Genomic DNA, 18734 nt, shown 5'->3' on the forward strand with positions numbered 1-18734 from the left:
GGCAGAATCATTGAAAATGTCAACTGTGTTGTTAATGGAGAACCTGTGGAACAAGTGAAACATTTCAGCTACTTAGGCACGATTTTTAGTGAAGATCGTAAATTAAATATAGAAATAGACAGATAGAAACATTAAAATTAAATTAAATATAGAAACAGAATCAGCAAAGCTGGTATGGTAGGAAGTCAATTGAATAAATTCATATGGAATAAAAGAGAAATTAGACAAAACACTAAATTAGCTGTATACAAGTAGTGTTCAAACCAGTTTTAACTTGTGGATCTGAGAGCTGAGTCAGAAGTAAAACACTTCACCAAAGACTAGAGACCGCAGATATGAGAGTCCTGAGAAAGATTATAGGTGTGAACAGATGGCATCAATGGCAATATCATATTAAAACTGAGGATATTAGGAAAGAACTTGACATTGTCAACATCCAGGAATGCATTAGCAGAGCTAAGCTCAGGTGGTATGGTCACTTAAACAGAATGGGCGAAGAAAGATTAGCAAAACGACCCAGAGGAAGACTGAGATATAGGTGGATTGATACGGCACAAAGTGTCTTAGACGATAGAAATATAAGATCTGATAATGTTGGAGTCTTGATAAGTAACAGACTGATTTGGAGGAAAATTGTAGATAGGAAGTTATTAATGATGTAATTTTTTTCATGTAGTACTATCCTATCCTATACGCCCCTTGAGGGTACATGGCAGGAATTTGATGATGATCTATAAAAAAAGGAAAAATCTGAATGTGAGAATTACAATGGAATTTCTCTACTATGTGCCCCAAGTAAGATTTATACGAACATACTGTACTTGAAAAGAGGTTGAGCAAAATTGTGATAGAGTAATTTAGAGAAGAACAAGTTTGGTTCATGCCAAATAGCGGTTGTCGAGATCAGATTTTCGTTTATGACAAATAGCTGAGAATGAGAAATCATACAAATATGATAAAGATCTGTGAAGTTTTGTAGATCTGAAAAAGGCATACACAACAGGGTGCTCAGAGAAAAGCTTTTCAAAACACTACAATTACATGGGGTAAATAGAACATTATAATGAGCAGTACGTAGGCTATAGTTAAGGGTAATTGGGCAACTAGAATTGGATGCAATACAAGAAAATGGTTTGATGGAAAATCAGAGATAAGAAAAGGATGCACATTATCTCCATTCTTATTCATTTATATAGATCACATTTATGAAAGAAAGTGTATTAAACCTGATATTAGAATTAGGGACGTCAAACTTAGTCTTTGCTTTACGCAAATAATGTTGTACCCCTAAACACATCTAATACATCTCCAGGATTCTCTGACCAAATTGAATAACAGCTGTAAATGATTTGGCATGAAAATTGGAAATAAAAAGATCAAAACTATGTAAATGAGCTGGAATGTAGAAAACTTCAGCTGCATTCTGAATGGAAAATCTATTGAATAAGAAAAATATTTCATCTATTTAAGTGCAGTTTTTAGTGAAGATGGCAAATTAAATATGGAAATGCACAAGAGAATAGGTTAATCTGATATGGTCTTGAGGCAACTGAATAAATATATATATAGAAGAATAGAGAAATTGGCCAGGTTACTAAATCCATTAGTATACAAGACAGTATTCAAACCAGTTTTATGTTATGGATCTGAAGGTTGGGTTGGAAATAAAGCACTTGATCAGACCACAGGTATGAGAGTTCTGAGGAAGATTAGGGGAATGAACACCAGCAAGAAACTTGACATTGTTTGCATTCAAGAATGGGAGAGTAAAGATTAGAGAAAATGAAGGTCTAGGTGGATTGATTCAGTCAGATGAAAGAACAAAATGTTAGATATGACAATATTGGAATGCTGGCAAGTAATAGATAATTTGAGGAAAATTGTTGATAGGAGATTAATAATAATGTAACTTAATCATGTAATGCCGTCATAGTAGCCCTTTGAGGGTACATATCAGGAAATTGATATCTTGCATTGTATGTGATGTCATCACTATGGAGACTAATCAAGCCTTCTAGGCAAGCATAGGTGAATGAAGTTATTCATCTATGTTTTACACAAATTATACAACACCAAACGATAAACTTTTCATAGCAGGCTAACATCAGTTCAGTGAGTTATTAAGTATCTTATTTATTATTTGTTTTGTTGCTGTTTAATATTCTTAAGAGATATCTTCAAGAATCCATGCTTATCCACAAAGTAACCTGTTTCTATATCTCATTTACCATCGTCACTAAAAAATTATACTCAAATATTAAATCCTTTGTTCTATAGGTTTTGTCATGAGTTAATATGTTTGTAATCAAGTGATGATGATGATAATGCAAAAAAAAACTAGGAAATAACTTGCAGTTAAAGATATTCTTCAAAAAATTAGTTTCATCAAAACTACTGATAACTTATTGAATAAACCATCACAGGCTCGAAGACAACAACTAGATTGCTACAAATGTGCAATTTTTTTTTACCTTATATCAAGAATGTCACAGATAAAATAGAAATCCTACAAGAACATGAGATAAAGGTTGTCTTTTACATTGGACAGACAGGATGTTCTGGAGAAATTCATCAAAAAGAACATATGAGATGTGGAACAAAAACTAGCATATAAATTTGGATTGGCCTTTCTACCAACAAAAAAGTCCTGATAATAAATGATCTCCATGCAGCATCAATAAGAGATCTATGTATGGATGAATTAGGTTATGAGACAAAATGTTATACAGTATTTACTCGAATATAACTCTCCCTCGCATATATCTCGCATCCCTGATTTACTTTACGAAAAAAAGAAATTAAAAAGTTTTGCATACACCTCACACATGAAAATAGTTTAAAACTTTAAGAAATAGATAGTGAATGTTGTTATGGCAGTTCAGATATTTTGGAATACGTTTGACGAGAATCAACATTTACTCAATAATTGTTGGCTTGCTTTTGTTGTTGAGGTACACGATTTTTTATTAATACTGCACTAATCATATGCATGTCTTCATGCTGCGCTCTCTCTACCTGCCTACCATTCCGTTTGATGCTCCACTTTCACTTCTCATTAGCCATTTGGGAAGGATTGCTCATAACGTATCTCAAATATTGTAAATTACTTTTCCAAATATTGAAATATATCACATGATGTACTTGGGCAGCCGATCATCGAAGTTTATCATGTAAATAACTAACGTTGATAATTAAAATTTAAATGCACTCATTTTATAAATAATGTGAGAAATTATAATGAATACTGAGGATTTAATTATAAATGTGAATTCAGTTTTTTTTTTCTCAAAAAACTTTTCATTTTCGAAAATCCCGCACCCTGATTTTTTAACTTTAATTTTAGGGTAAAGAGTGCCAGTTATATTCGAGTATATATGGTATCCTGTAATAGTAATACATGCTCATGATATCTTATTCTTGCATTCAACATCTGTTGCATGTTGAATGAATTAAAAAAATGACAGTTTGTCATTTAGAAATCTTCATGTCAGTACCTCTTTATATTTGTTTATTGTATCAATCTTAAGAAGGACACAATAGTGTTGTATGAAGCTACTCATTGATTTATTGTTTTACCTTTTTACATGGTATTTTGCTGTACTAGTTTAATAAAGATCACTATAGTCTTGATTGTAGTTTGTCATCATGAGGAACTACTGGCTTTTCTTCAGCTCTGAGTCAATTTTTTGGAGTTAACTGTGCATCTCAAAAAAATTAACCAAATAATTCACACTATCACAAACAATATGATTGTTAGAATTGTAGATATGTGCTATACTCTGATCCCAACTGCTTTAAAATTAAGAGCCTTTTGTTCAGCTTTCAGTGATGGCCAAGAGTTCAAATTGGCTGCCTCCCCCAAATCCAAAAGTAAATGCTAAAAAAACTCTACCCACTCTATTTGGGAAACAAAAGCATTACTGGTTTATTTATTTATTCTTTTGTGAAGTAAGTTATTCATGAAATAATTCACCTCTTAGAATATTTGGTAATCTCAGAAATTTATGAAATATTAATAGATTTGTTTCATAATGAAATCAAAATGTAAGTAGTTTCTGTGGAAATTATCATAGAAATCAGATTAATATATATTTAAGTTAAACTTGGTTTAATGTTAAATTTAAATCACATACATATTGTCATAGATCAGGAACAGTCTGGCATATCTACTTATAATGCCCAGTCAACAGACTATTAATCCCTTTGTCTCAGGAAACGACAGCCTTAACCTGCGGTAGTTTTTGTACAGAAGAAAAGTATTTCAATCTCGTCCATGCAGAGTAAAATACCCATTCGATCTGCAACTACCTCTTCATCACTGCTAAAATGGTAATATGCAGCTTCTGTCTTTGACATACAAGACCAAACAGTTCATCAGTGTCACCACCACAGACAGAACAACACCTTAGACCTTTTCCACCAAGACTGAAATCCATGGAATCAACTCCTAGCTGAGCAGGGTGAATGCATCCTAGTCCACTTTCCAACATAGAAGTGATCATCCCCCCCCCTACATCTGTCATAAACATCCATGTGAAATTGCAAGTCATTCTATCAAGTAGCTTGTTTTATACAGCTGTCTGTATTCCTTGAAATGGATAAAATTGAGTATTGTGCGGTTATAAAATTCTTTGTAAAAGAAAGTTTAACGTCAAAAGAAATTATTCGAAGTTTATGGGCACTCTTCTTCCTTTTCAACAATTAAGAAATGGGCTGCCGAGTTTAAACGTGGCCGTACCAACCTTGAAGATGATCCATGTGAAGGATGTCCAAAAAGTGCAACAACACTAAAAAATCCTTGACCAAGTGCACGATATGTTATTGGATGACCAGCGAGTCAAAGTGCGTGAAATTGCTGAGACTATAGGTATTTCAAAAGAATGTGTAGGATATATTTTGCATGAAGAATTACAAATGAAAAAGTTTTGTGCAAGGTTGGGTTGCACGCTTGCTCACAGCAGATCAAAAATGCAATTGCATGAAAATCTCTGAACAGTGCTTGGAGTGTTTTAACAAGAATAAAACTGATTTTGGATGTTGATTTATTACTATGGATGAGACTTGGATTCAACATTATGCACCAGAATCCAAACAGCAGTCGAAACAGTGGACAGAAGCCGGCTGTTCACCAAAGAAGACAAAGTCAGTTCCATCAGCAGGAAAGGTCATGGCATTGGTGTTTTGGGATGCTAAAGGCATTTTGTTTATTAATTATCTTGAAAAGGGTAAAACAATAACTGGGGAATATTATTCCAAACTTTTAACCAGACTAGACAAAAAATTTGTGAGAAAAGACCCAGTTTGCAGAAGAAGAAAAAAAATAATCTTTCATCAGGACAATGTACCTGCTCACAAGGGTGTTTTGGCAATGGGAAAATTAAGGGATCTGCACTATGAATTGTTGGAACATCCACCCTATTCCCCAGATTTGGCTCCTTCTGACTTCTATCTCTTCCCAAAACTAAAACTGTTTCTCGCTGGTCGCTTTTTTCTTCGAATCAAGAGATTGCAGTTGTAGAGGAGTATTTTGCAGATCTTACTGAGAACCACTACAGGGGCAGGATAATGGCACTGGAGCATTGCTGGAATAAATGTTATCAGTCTTAAGGGAGATTGTGTTGAAAAATAAAACTAATTTGAAATTATAAATTCATTTTTTCACTGTTAGGCCAAGAACTTTTCAGACCACCCTTGTGTGTGTGTGTGTGTATGTATATATATATATATATATATATATATAGCCTGGGGATAGAAGCTTTAATTAGGTGGAAAGAATAAATGCAGTAGTCTGTAGCAGGACAAATGTTAAAAATATTAACATTGGCACAAGTCATTAGGATTATGAATATATAATAAATAATTAACCCAAATCATGTAATGGTCATCCTTCCTAAGCTTCAAGCTCATCTACAATCAGTTCCTTATACCAATATTGATCTACATATCATCCTTTAATGCGACAAAAATGCAGTCTTGCCTTTTCTCTCATAAGAGATGAAAGCTCACCTTCCTTTACCCTTAGTAATACACAAATCATTAGACAAGATCAGATCTCTCTTTATGCTAGGACTTACTTAAATATATCACATCAATAGCTTCCTAGACGTTCTCTTTTGTTCAAGATGCAATTTTATCTAAACAAACTCTTGACTATGGAAATCCCAAATCTGTCCACTCTTAGAATACTGCTTACAAGTTTGGGGTGGAGTACCTAAAACTTATCTAAAAATTCTTGATATTGTCCATAGGAAAGCAGTTTGGCTCATTGATTGTCCCTCTCTTACAAATTCACTTCAACCTCTACCTCACAGATGCAATATTTTGTCACTGTCTATGCTATTGGTACCTCAGTGGTCAATGCAGAGCAGCTGTTGCTGTCCAACATTACTGTTGGGTAGCAGCATTCCTACTTCTCCTCTTCCTTACATCTACCTTTGTTCTCTAGAAAAGCCTTCCTTATGAAGTATTACTAAGCTACTACAATCGTCAATGCTTAAAAAAAAAAAAGTCACTTTTATCTTAATCGTCACCTGCATCCCACACATGCCGCTGATGGGTCCTTGGACCTGTGTGAAGGGAAGTATTATTATTATTTTACAGGTATCTCCATGGAATCAGAAGACCACTGTAGGAGACCTGCACAATACCTATCATACCTCCTTAAACTCATTCATCAGGGCACTCAACTAATTCTGGCAATCCATTCTGCTCATTCACCATTCTCCAAGCAAAAAATCTAGTCTGCACACTCTTACTAACCACAATTTTACACAACTTCCAGGGATGACATCCAGTTCTATTTCTCCGTTTTTCATGTATTGAAAAATTTCCTTTGTGTGTATCTTATAGAACCCTTCTAATAACTAAATTTCTGTTATGTTCTCTCTTTTCTGCTGAACTTTGCAACTCTCACACCTTCAACCTATCATCATAGGGAGAATTTCAGAGACCTATCACCAGCTTGGTCACTCATCTCTGGATCCTCTCCACAACTTATATAAAGGATTCTATACAGCTAGATGTGTCAAAGGATGGAGTTTTGTCTTTATAAAACCAGTTACTGGTTTGATGTGATGTTTGAAATTTATATCTAAGATTATTATTATTTATTTTCTCTGGTGTTTCCTGGATATGAGGAAAGAGAGTGGTTTTTATTAGTTTTGATTGTTTGGAATTGCTGCCAAAGCAAGCTAAGCCTATGAAGCTAGCATATTATGTGTTCTGGGCAAATTGCCTGTTTTGCAAGATCTGACCTGATTTGTGAGACCCTGTCGCTTCCTTATGAGACTACCTAACTCACTCTCAGTTGAAAAAGCTCCTTGAAGTTTGAATCCCAACCTTTCATAAACCTTATAAAGGTTTATAAAGATTAGGATTCAAACTCGTGTTACCGCTAGAGGGTATAATTGATACCTACTGAACTACAGAGGCTGTTTAGTTTTGTTATATTCTTAGTTAGGGTAGGGACAGGATAGAGGGTCATGCAGTATTTTGTCTGTGGTGCAGGTGTTACAGCCACAGGCTAAAAATGTGTGTAGTTTAGAAATTGAATTATGTTTGAAGTCATTGTAAAACGTGACCCTTGTCCTGTATGTTAATGTTTTAGTGATATCATTATTGAAAGATGGTGTGAAAAGGAATATACATAAACAGTATTTTCCTTTTTATAAGCAGAAAAAGATAATGGATAATTTAGATAAAATGTTCATTAAAGTGTTTAGGAAGGGCAGATCCCCCCCCCTACACACACACCCTCACCTCTAACAAAATGCTTTTTGTTTTGGATGCTACTTGTTTGCATCTTAAAATTGTATGTGATATATTTGGTATAAAGAGCAGACTTATCATCATCAAATTCCTGCCATGTACCCTCAAGGGGTGTACAAGATATACAGGGTGTACAGTACTACATGAAAAATTTACATCATTACTAACTTCCTATCTACAATCTTCCTCCAAATCAGTCTGTTACTTGTCAAGACTCCAGCATTATCAGATCTTATATTTCTGTCGTCTAAGGCACTTTGTACCGTATTAATCCACCGCATTATTTCAAACAAGTGTTCTCTGGCAGAGAACACTTATTTTGCTAATTTCTCCTCTCCCGTTCTGTTAAAGTGACCATACCACTTGAGATTAGCTCTGCTAATGCATTCCTGGATGCTGACAATGTCAAGTTCTTTCCTAATATTCTCGTTTTTAATATGATATTGCCATTGATGCCATCTGTTCACGCTTATAATCTTTCTCAGGACTCTCATATCTGCAGTCTCTAGTCTTTGGTCAAGTGTTTTACTTCTGATCCAGCTCTCTGATCCATAAATTAAAACTGGTTTGAACACTACCTTGTATACAGCTAATTTAGTGTTCAGACTAATTTTTCTCTTATTCCATATGAATTTATTCAATTGACTTCCTACCGTACTGGCTTTGTTGATTCTGTTGTCTATTTCCATATTTAATTTGCCGTCTTTACTGAAAATCGTGCCTAAGTAGCTGAAATGTTTTACTTGTTCCACAGGTTCTCCTTTCACAACGCAGTTAACATTTTCAATGCTTCTGCCTATTTTCATTGTCTTTGTCTTCTTATTGCTCACCTTCATACCATATCTATTTCAACAATTATTCAATTTAGTCAGGGAATCTTGCAGACTTGTGTGGATTTATTTAGAAGTATAACATTGTCTCCGCATAAAGCAAAGAGCTGACATTAACATCTCCAATTTTGATATCATGTTTGATACCACTTTCCTTCATAATGTGATCCATATAGTTATTACACAAATTAATGCTTTAACTTTACAAGTTAAGTGGGATTTTTTAAAATATTTAATATATTTTTATTTATCTCTTAATCTCTAAAATTTTATTACAGGATCTGAATCTAGTTCAGAAGAAAGTTCCGAGTATGATGAAAGCAGTTCAGAGGCTTCAGAATCAGAATCTGAGGAAAGCGAGTCAGAGGAATCAGAAGAGGAAGAAATAAAAACCGAAGTTTCTCAGAGTGAACTAGAGGGTAGTGATATGGAATTAAGTAAGAAAGATATTCCTCTTCCTGTTGTAAAAGAAGAAAATAATGATGAGATGAATATTGAGGAAGATGAAGTGGTGGAGGAAGAGGATGAGGAGAGTGAAGAACATCAAACTAAGTTAGATGGAGAAAAAGTCCATGACCTTGATGAAGAGCATCATCATGAACAGAATGAGAATCTTGAAGAACAAGCTGCTATGATAATAAAAAGGTAAAAACAGGACTTGTTATTTTAATAATTTCAATGTGTAATACTTTGATGTATAGCCCTTGAACGCAAATGGGGGGGGGGGGGGATCTTAAACCAGATTTTTAACTTAAGACAAATAGTCAAGAAAAACGTGGGTCTATATTTATGTTTGGTAGAGTTTGAAAAACACACGTTATTTTCAAGTCAACAGAATTCGAGGAGAACTGGCCTACCAGTCCGGAACTCGGGGGGGGGGGGGGGGGGTAGCACAATAATCGACACTTTTGAGTTATCAGAATTCAAGGAGAACCGACTTACCAGTCCATGGGGGGTTGGGTGCTGTAAGCGCTCGGGGGGGGGGCGTAGCTCCCCTAGTTCAATATATAAACTCTTTACTTTATGCAGATGGTCATACTCTTAAAGAAATCCAGTAAAGGTTTTAAGGATTCTAATAGCTTGAATAACTAATGTGAGAAATTTTTTTCTTTTCATATCTTTTCAATATCTTTTCAAAAATTATTGGAAAGATATGAAAATAAGCTGGAACATGGAAAACATGAACTAAAACTAAAATATCCAACTATTTGTTTCTCTGGTTTTCCCTTTCATTTGTTTGCGACCATAGGTGACTTTGTAGGCATTGCCCACAAAGTATTCCTGATGAGAATTTTACAGTGTAGTTCACCATTGCTTTCCCCAGCCCCCCAATTTTATCTAGTTAGGGACTGGCATATGGCTGCCACTTACTCATGACTGTAATCCATGTGTGTTCACTGGGCCGGTTTGCCTGTTCTGGGGGGAAGAAAAAAATGAGTTTCCGGGTGAAAAAAAAACCCTACCTCCGTATCGGAATGGCTAACTCACCTTTAGGTCAAAAGAGACCAGATAAAGGTTCCTCGCGTCGCTGACGGGAATCGAACTTAGGTCTTTCCGACCAAAGGGCTTCCACTCCCTCTAACTGAGCTACGGAAGCTCAATAATTTTCAGTAAATATGGCAAATTAACTAAAAATATTGATATTATTAATATTACTATTCTTATATGGACACCTCCATGGAGTCCTCATTGCAGAAGATCCAGTCTAGCCACACAATCTATCATAACTTTCTTTGAACCTGTTAACAGATAAAGCACTCTCAACTGACTTTAGCAACCCATTCCACTCATTCACAACTCTCCAAGCAAAAAATCTAGTTCTCACATGCCTACTAACCACACCTTTATTCAACTTCCAGGGATGACCTCCTTATTCTGATCCCTCTAGCCAAGTGCTGAAACATTCCCCTGCATCTATCTTTTAAAACCCTTTAAGCAACTTAAATGTTTCTGTCATATCCTCTCTTTTTCTCCTATAAACTAACTTCTACAATCCACACACACCTTCAATCTATCTTCATAGGAAACATTCCACAGACCACTCGGCATCTTTGTCACTTGCCTCTGAATCTTCTCCACCACTTTCTATCCCCAAGAAATCCAGGAGACCAGAGTTACGCACAATAATCCAGATATAAACATATCAAAGTCTCATAAAGATGAATAACAACTTCCTTATCTCTACTTGTTAATGTGTTCTAAATAGTCAAGTAGTCTTATGGGCAATTTTAACAATATGTCCTCTAAACTTTAACTCTATCACCCCTAAATCTGTAGCTTCATCTATTTCCTGGAGTACAGTGTCATCAATGTAATGCACAACTTGTCACTTATTTATCCCAAATAAAATTCTTTATCTTTTTCCCATACTGACAGCCTCTTTAAATCATCCTGCAAGCTCTCCACATTGCCTTAACTATTACTCTGCCTAATTTTGCATCATCAACAAATAACTGAATGTTTCCTTTTGGATTATTTCCTGTATCATTTATGTACAAATTAAACAACAATGGACCCTGCACAGAACCTTGCGGCTCACCACTAGTCACCTGTTTTTGCCTCAGTTCTGCCCTTCCATATACGACTTTTTGATATCTGTCCAGCAGCCAGCCTCTTATCCACTTGTGTCATATCCATCCCCATTTGCTCTAATTTGTGTAACAGAGTTCCATGTGGTATTCTGTCAAATGCCTTTGCAAAATCATTGTATAGCCATTTCCTTTATCCAACTCTGCTGTTACTCTATTATAAAAAAGATAGTTAATAAATAAGGCATGACCAACCCTTCACAAAGCCACGTTCTCCCTCATATAGTATCATATTTTTATCCAACCATTCTTGAATTCTCTCTTTTTGACCAATTTTGGTTCAAAAATATTGTTACTGCAGTCTTGGAACCTCTCTTATGCAAGTGAATTATTTTTCCCTCTTTCCACTCCCTTTGAACTCTACCAGAGCTGGGACTTAAACAGTCTAGTCATAGGTGTTGCCAGTTCCCTTGCATATTCTCTCAAAACCCGAGATGATGTCCCAACTAATCCTACAGCTATATTTATTACATTGAGATTCTGCAATATCTAATAACCACCAATTCATCCACCTCTGTTTCCACATTAGTGTCTTCATATATGTTAAAGCAGTAACCTCACTAGGATGATATACTCTTGCAAAGTGGTCACTCAGTAACTTAACTATTTTATCTGCTTGTCTCCTCATGACCATCATCACTTATTAAAGTTCATTCTTCCTCTTACTTGCCACATAATGAAAGAATTCTTTGGGATTTCCTTTGGCTTGCTCAACTAGATTGTTCTCATTATCTGATTTTGCTTTCCTTGCCATCTTTGTCACCTTTCTCTTTATAATACCCTCCACAGCATTTTCTGCTTCTCTGGCTCGTGAATAATGATATTACTCATCCATTATCCTGATTAACCCTCCTTACCTTAGATGATGACCCTTAGCTATCTCCCATGCACTACTGACATCCTTATGCTACAATTGAGAGATTTAAGCCTCTTCCTAAGTTCATCATTACCTGCATTGTAGTTCCACATACCTCGTGATAGAATATTCCTCATGGTGTACAATTCCCCCCCCCCTCCCCAAGTCAAGACCACATGACCACTTTCACCAGTCGAAGGCAATGTGCTTACCTTGTTTATGGATAGCTCTTCTGATACTATGACCAGATCCAATATTCTCACACCCATAGTCCACTTCATCACATGCTGCCTCAAGTAATTATCTCTTTATAGGTTTATAAATTCCATTTCATTCCTGCCTTCTGATCTTTTTTCCTTCCAGTGTATATCCCCATAGTTGAAGTCCCCTCATAATAATCACTCTACCTGTACTCGTACTAATTTGTTGATACATGTCTTCCAGGTCATCCGTGAAACTCCCTGGCATATAGCAACAACCAACTGTATATTTAGTCTTACTGGCCTTAATCTCACACCAGACTGCTTTAAAATGAACAGTCACCCTCCTGCCTATTTTTTTATTCTTGGCTGCAATTCATCTGCTATCATCAACAATACCCTTCCCTCCATCCTATCTTCTCTGTCTTCCCTGAAAATACTAAACCCTTCACATTCTTTTCCTGTAAGTACATCATCTGCTATAAATTAAAGATGCCAAGAAATCATAGTCTTGGTTTAATTCTTTATCCAAGTATAAGTATGTTGTTTGCACATAAAATCATTTCACGACTGGGCTACTTGTATGTAGACCCTAATGACTTCACATCAATTTCCTTAGTATCCCATAATGCAACACACATCCTTACGGACATGTATAATGCTATGTATTATGGGAAGGCCTCTACCCATCAGTTTCGACCTTTATTTGAGGTCTTATCAGTGGGAGCCAGGTCTGGGTAGTGGCCCTTCCTATAATGCATAGCATTATACATGTCCATAAGGATATGTGTGTTGCATTATGGGATATTAAGGCAACTGATGTGAAGTCATTAGCCTCTGTATGCAAGTTGGCCACTCATGAAGTGGCTTCATGTGCAAACTTTGTTTGCTTACACTTGGATAAAGATTAAACCAAGAATATAATTTCTTGGCATCTGTAATTCATTAGTGAAAATTGATTAACTAATTTTCACTAATGCATATAGCTTTTGGCAAGGTTGTACTTACCAATACGAAAAACTCCTCCCTCTTGTTCCTGTTTCTTCTGGTATTAGTATATGGAAACTGCTGCATTCCTTTAGGCTTCCACCATCCTTTACTTTCTGAATTGACTACCCTATTCAATATTTTTGCTTGAGAGACTAGATTCCGCACTTAGTCACACTCACTTGCCTCGTGGGTGCATTAACACAAACTCACCTGCTTCCATCCTAATTGCTTAAGTTTTGAATTTGTGCTTTAGCATGCTCAGTGAACAAATGTAGTACATCAGTATTGTACAAATCTTTCTTGCCATCAAACACAGACCACAGATCCACAATCCTATGTCATTCCTTCTATACAACCTACATATAGACTTATTAGCTAGCAATGTCCTCCTCATATTGGTAAGTAAAATTTCATCCTGTTCCTATCCGTGAATGGGGAATCATTTGAATACATTTAAATGGAATAATAATTATTAAGGAGCAGGCCAGAAAAGTCACAATTATTGAACAGAAAGCTAAGTCTGAGTGTGAAAATAACTAGCTCTGTAAGCTAAAGAAAGAAATATGAAAGAAAAACTCAACTGAATGTAGATTGTGTGCAGGTAACAAATGCAGAAAATATTGTTCAACTAATGAGTGCCCGTTTTTTTTTTTATTCAAGTCTATCAATGTGACGTGTGCAGTATTGCTGCCTCTTCACTGAATGGAGAAAATTAGGTGCATAAGGAGCAGGGACTATACATGTATTGCACATATTGAATAAGAATTTGGCAGTAGGGACTTAAGGGATATCAGCACGGATACTAAAAGAGTGTTCCTCTGAACTGGCCATCCCTTTGACTAGGCTATATAATTTGAGTCTCAGAACAGGGAAGATTCCATATAAATGGAAAGAATGTATGGTATCCAACTATCAACCTATCAGTATCTCTGGAGTGATGGTGGTGAAGAATTTGAAAAGTTGGTTAAGGTTTGCATTCAGAAATGGGTTTACTAAGGGATGGTTATATTTGAGCAACTTGCACACATTCTATAATAAGTTACCACTGATGAATTAGACAAAGGGAATGGATATACCATTGATACTTTTAAATTTTGCTAACACTTTTGACAGAATACAACATGGAATACTATTGCATGAATTGGAGAATATGGTATTGGATTATAAAATATTGGCATAAACAGGATGGCTGAATTATAGACATCAAAAAGTAGTAGACAGGATGCAAGTCTGCAGTATTTAAAGTAACCAGTGGTGTATCCCAAGTCTTAGTCCTTTATACATTGTTATTCAGAGTATACATTAGTGGCATTGGAAAGGATTCGACAGGTGACATACAGCTATTTGCTGATGAAAAGAAAGGTATGGTAATCAAGAATGTTGCTGATATGCAGTACTTGCAGAATGATTTGAATTTGCTGGGAATGTGTATATGGCTGTCAGTAAATCATGCACTTTGATGTGATTAGATATCCAATGTCATATAAAGTTGGTGGAATTATGCTAGAAGAAACTAATCAGTCTAGGGATCTTGGAGGCTTTGACAGGCAGTTGAGTTTAAGAGCCATAAAGTGTAAAGACTGCAAATACAACTCAGAGGATAATTGCAATTCCTGAAACAAAATTTGACATATGAAGAGTCATTTTGCCTCTTTAAGTTTTGATGAGCCCTCACATGGACTATTGTATGCAGGTCGCTTGAAGATATACGAAGATACCTCATATGCCAACTTTACTCATACTTGGGTAAATAAAGGATTAAAGCAAGAATATAATTTTTTATCTGTTATAATATTGAAGCAGTGGATTATTGGTCAGAAAAAAAACTCTTAGAAAGCGACCTCGTGTTATCACCTCTTGCCATTTTCTGTGCATTTTAGTTCCAAGATTCATCTCCAATCTTATATCATGATTTGCATGATTCAACCTTACTTGGTTATCTTAAAAAGAACATCCATATTACTGATCCACATTATTGTATAGTATGTATAAATTATAATTTTTGTTTAGTAATCTATAATTTTTTTTCCTTCTTCCATTATGAAATTTGTAAAATGATTTGAAGATTACTGTTAACTTTTAAGCAAAAATGAGTGTTTGCTTGGGGTCATGCATATTGGGTCTCATTAGGTACACTACCTTATTTGTAATAATGTTTTAAGAATAAAAACTGATTAGCTGAGACCTTAGTTCTAAGAAATGCGGCAACAAGATGTGCTTGTATTTTCATATCATGTTAATTGTCTCTGAAAAGAGGTGTTCCATTTATTATCTAATCCTTATCCATTCATGGTAAAGTACAATCAACCAGTTTTAGACCTTTTCATCGAATTGGATTGTCTGAACGAAAAAAAAAAAAACTTTTTATCTTATGTAAAAAAAAGGTAAAACATTTTAAGAAATTCTGTGACTATCTTCATGAATTTAACTCCTTAATTTTTGCCAGTGAGTTATTGGAAAAAATTCATAGTTAGCTATTTTGCCCATCTCCCTTTCCAAGCATAGTTATATGAGCATCTTATAAGACAAACTGATCAACTCCACTTTCTTTTTTAGCACCTAAGCACATCATTGATTAACTTTTCTGAAACTGAATGACTAACCTACATCTTAAATAATTCACTATATAAAATTTTTTTGTTCATATGTTTCAAACTAAAATTTAAAAACAAAACAAAACAATGCTTATGACATCAATTTTGTTCTACTTTTTATTTCATAGAGTTGGTCACTTTGACTTCTGAGAGGCACATATGAGTATTACGCATGAGAGTTGCAGAATCCATAGCTTGGTAGTGTCATGTGTCCATTGGTTAAGGGAGGGTAGCCCCTCTTTTTTTGATTAGCAGGAGACTGTAGTCCTTGAGAATAATCTACAAGAAGGGCTATTCTAGAGCATTCCTGTCGAAGAATGCTCTAGAATAGCCCTGAATAGATGGGATGAAAGAGGAAGAGAAGGTTTAGTGGGTCTTTCAGGATGTGAAAACATTCCAGTATCAACTTAATGCTTTAACTATGAAAGGGTTGGGTGGAAGAGAACTATGGAAATATTGCACCTTCATTACACTGGGATAATTCAGAAAAGTGGTATGCATAAATATGTTGCAAGTAAAAATTGAGTTTAGTGAAATAATAAGCACTATTTTATTTGTTAATTTATATTATCAAGTGATTTATTTTTATTGTTTCCAGTGAAGAGTCTCCACCAAGTCAGCATGTTGACATGGAAGATCAAATTCCAGATGAAAAGATTCCAGTTAAGTGTGATGCAGTAGAAGAAGCACATCATGAATCTGCAACTCAGAGTGGAGCAGAATTGTCAGAGTTGGAAGCTATTGAAGAAAGTATGGATACATCTAGCATTTCTGATACTGAGGAGACAACAGAAAAAATTGTGCCAAAATTGGAATCAGAAGAATATAATCATAATGTAGTTGCAAAGGAGTCATTTAATGATTTGACTTTAGAATTGGAAGCTTCACATGCCTTAATGGCATTAGCTTCTGGGTTTTCCGACTTTCATAATGTGGATACACCTGTGATTGCTAACAGTATTGATATTTCAGCAGATAGGACTAGCTATTTTACAAACTCAGAGGATTTGTCAAGTGAACAGTCTGTAAAAGTAAAGTATGAGAATGAAGTTAAACATGAATTAATCAATCATGACACAGACAGTAGTGTAGAAACATCATTATCTGAACATCATCTTCCAGCAGTTGCAGAACCAAAATGTGAAAAAGAAGCTACTATTTCCTTGCCTGAACAAGCAGTGCTTGAACTGAATGAAGATTTTGTAACTAATCAGTTAATATGTGAGCATAGTTATTGTCTACCTCAGTCTGATACCGTTAACATCACTGAGGATAAAAAACATACATCCACAACAATTGACTCAGTAATAGATTCTGTGATAAAGAGTTCCCAAACAACAGTGTTTGATCATGAATATACAAAAGCACCCTCTCCACTACCTCTTAATCAGATTAAAGTGAAATTCAAACAGAAGAAATCCATAAAATCAAGAGGATTGAGATCTCTAAAAGATGCGGTTGAAGATTTGAGAAAGCCTATTTTCCACAAACGGAGTCTCCTAGAGGAAATGAATATCTTATATGAATTTTTGAAAACAGGAATTGATGTAGAAGATGTCCAGTATCTTAAAAGGAGCTATGATGCTATGTTGCAGGATGACACACAAGGTTTTTGGTTGAATGACACGCATTGGGTTGATCATCCTCATATCCTTTAATTTTATTTTGTATTGTTTTGCACTTTTTAATATAATCTCTACAGTGATCTTAATAAATCAGCAGTGTTGATAGCTAATTTTTGCTAGCTGTTAGTACCAATATGTATTTTAATAAACAGTATTCCAAAAGTAATGCTTAAATTTTAATTGTGCATAAAATGTATGCAATATTTTTTCAATGTTTTGAGAAGTCATTGCTCTTATCTACTACTGAGCCTATGAAGTTCGTGAAGTTAAATGATTTATTGAATTTGATAGGCCCTTTATAATAGGCTTTATTAAAAAACTTCATATGATTGAATATTTTAGAATTCCTCTTTGGAAAGTAGCTAGAGGTGTGTTACTCGGGTGATTTCTGGTAAAATCCATATCACAGCCTCTTTAAAAGAGCCTTGAACATCTTGTAGCAATCTAGAGTTTCTATCATCAGCCCCAGGATATTTTTTTATATATATATTATAGAATGTAACTTCACCTTCGTAGCACACCATCACATTAATTCCTTGAGCCACTTACTTGTCTTGGTAGGCATATATTGTTTTTAGTTAATGACACAGCAGAACTATTTTCTCTCCCCTACCTTTGTGCCTTCACAAATTTAAAGATTATAGTTTGCATTTCCTTTCATTTGTTGCCTATAATGAAGGGTAAATTTATATAAATTATCCATAAAAATGATTCATTAGGAAAAACAAATAATGGAGGTTTTGAAAAGAACCGAAAATGGTCCACACTAGCAAGGGAGCTAAAGTAACTTTTCACGACTTTGTCAATAACGCGATCTAGTCTGACTTGTCTTTTCAAGATAACTTTTTTTTTAAATATTGCTATTAAAAAGCCTTTTCATCATGTGAATTGTGAAAATATGCATATGCCAATACTGCATTATGACTGCATACCTGCTTAAGGGTTAAAGAGGATGTTTAATCTTAATTTGTATTATAGTTGGCAGTGAAACAAATGAAAATTGGTCTTCTTAATTTTTTATATATATATATATATATATATATATATTTGTTTATGACTTTTGTTTAGCTAGTTTTACACAGTGTTTAGCTTTCTTACATTTGTCTCTGTATTTTCTAAGAGCACAAGCTGACTTATTTGCCAGGAACGTTTGATATGCTTTCGTCTTTTCCTTCACTGCCTCTTTAACTTCCTGTGTCCACCAGGGAGTTCTGATTTTTTTATCCTTGCAGACAATCTCACCACATGGCTCTCTGGCAGAATCAATCAATGTTTTCTTCAGAG

The 18734-nt window shown here is 35.0% G+C and overlaps 1 protein-coding gene across 1 annotated transcript in view; it reads left to right on the forward strand.

Annotated features, from left to right (window-relative positions):
- Positions 1 to 18734, forward strand: part of Set1 (SET domain containing 1) — a 318942-nt gene that overhangs the window by 237309 nt on the left and 62899 nt on the right. Inside the window, exons 9-10 of the mRNA XM_090405939.1 lie at positions 8876 to 9242; positions 16424 to 17472. Coding sequence (XP_090262065.1) covers positions 8876 to 9242; positions 16424 to 17472 — 1416 coding nt within the window. The remainder of the gene's footprint in view (positions 1 to 8875; positions 9243 to 16423; positions 17473 to 18734) is intronic.

Source organism: Typopeltis vanoorti, chromosome 16 (genome assembly GCF_054136105.1).
Source record: "Typopeltis vanoorti isolate ZY-2024b chromosome 16, IOZ_Tvanoo_1.0, whole genome shotgun sequence".
Taxonomy (NCBI): Eukaryota; Metazoa; Arthropoda; class Arachnida; order Uropygi; family Thelyphonidae; genus Typopeltis; species Typopeltis vanoorti.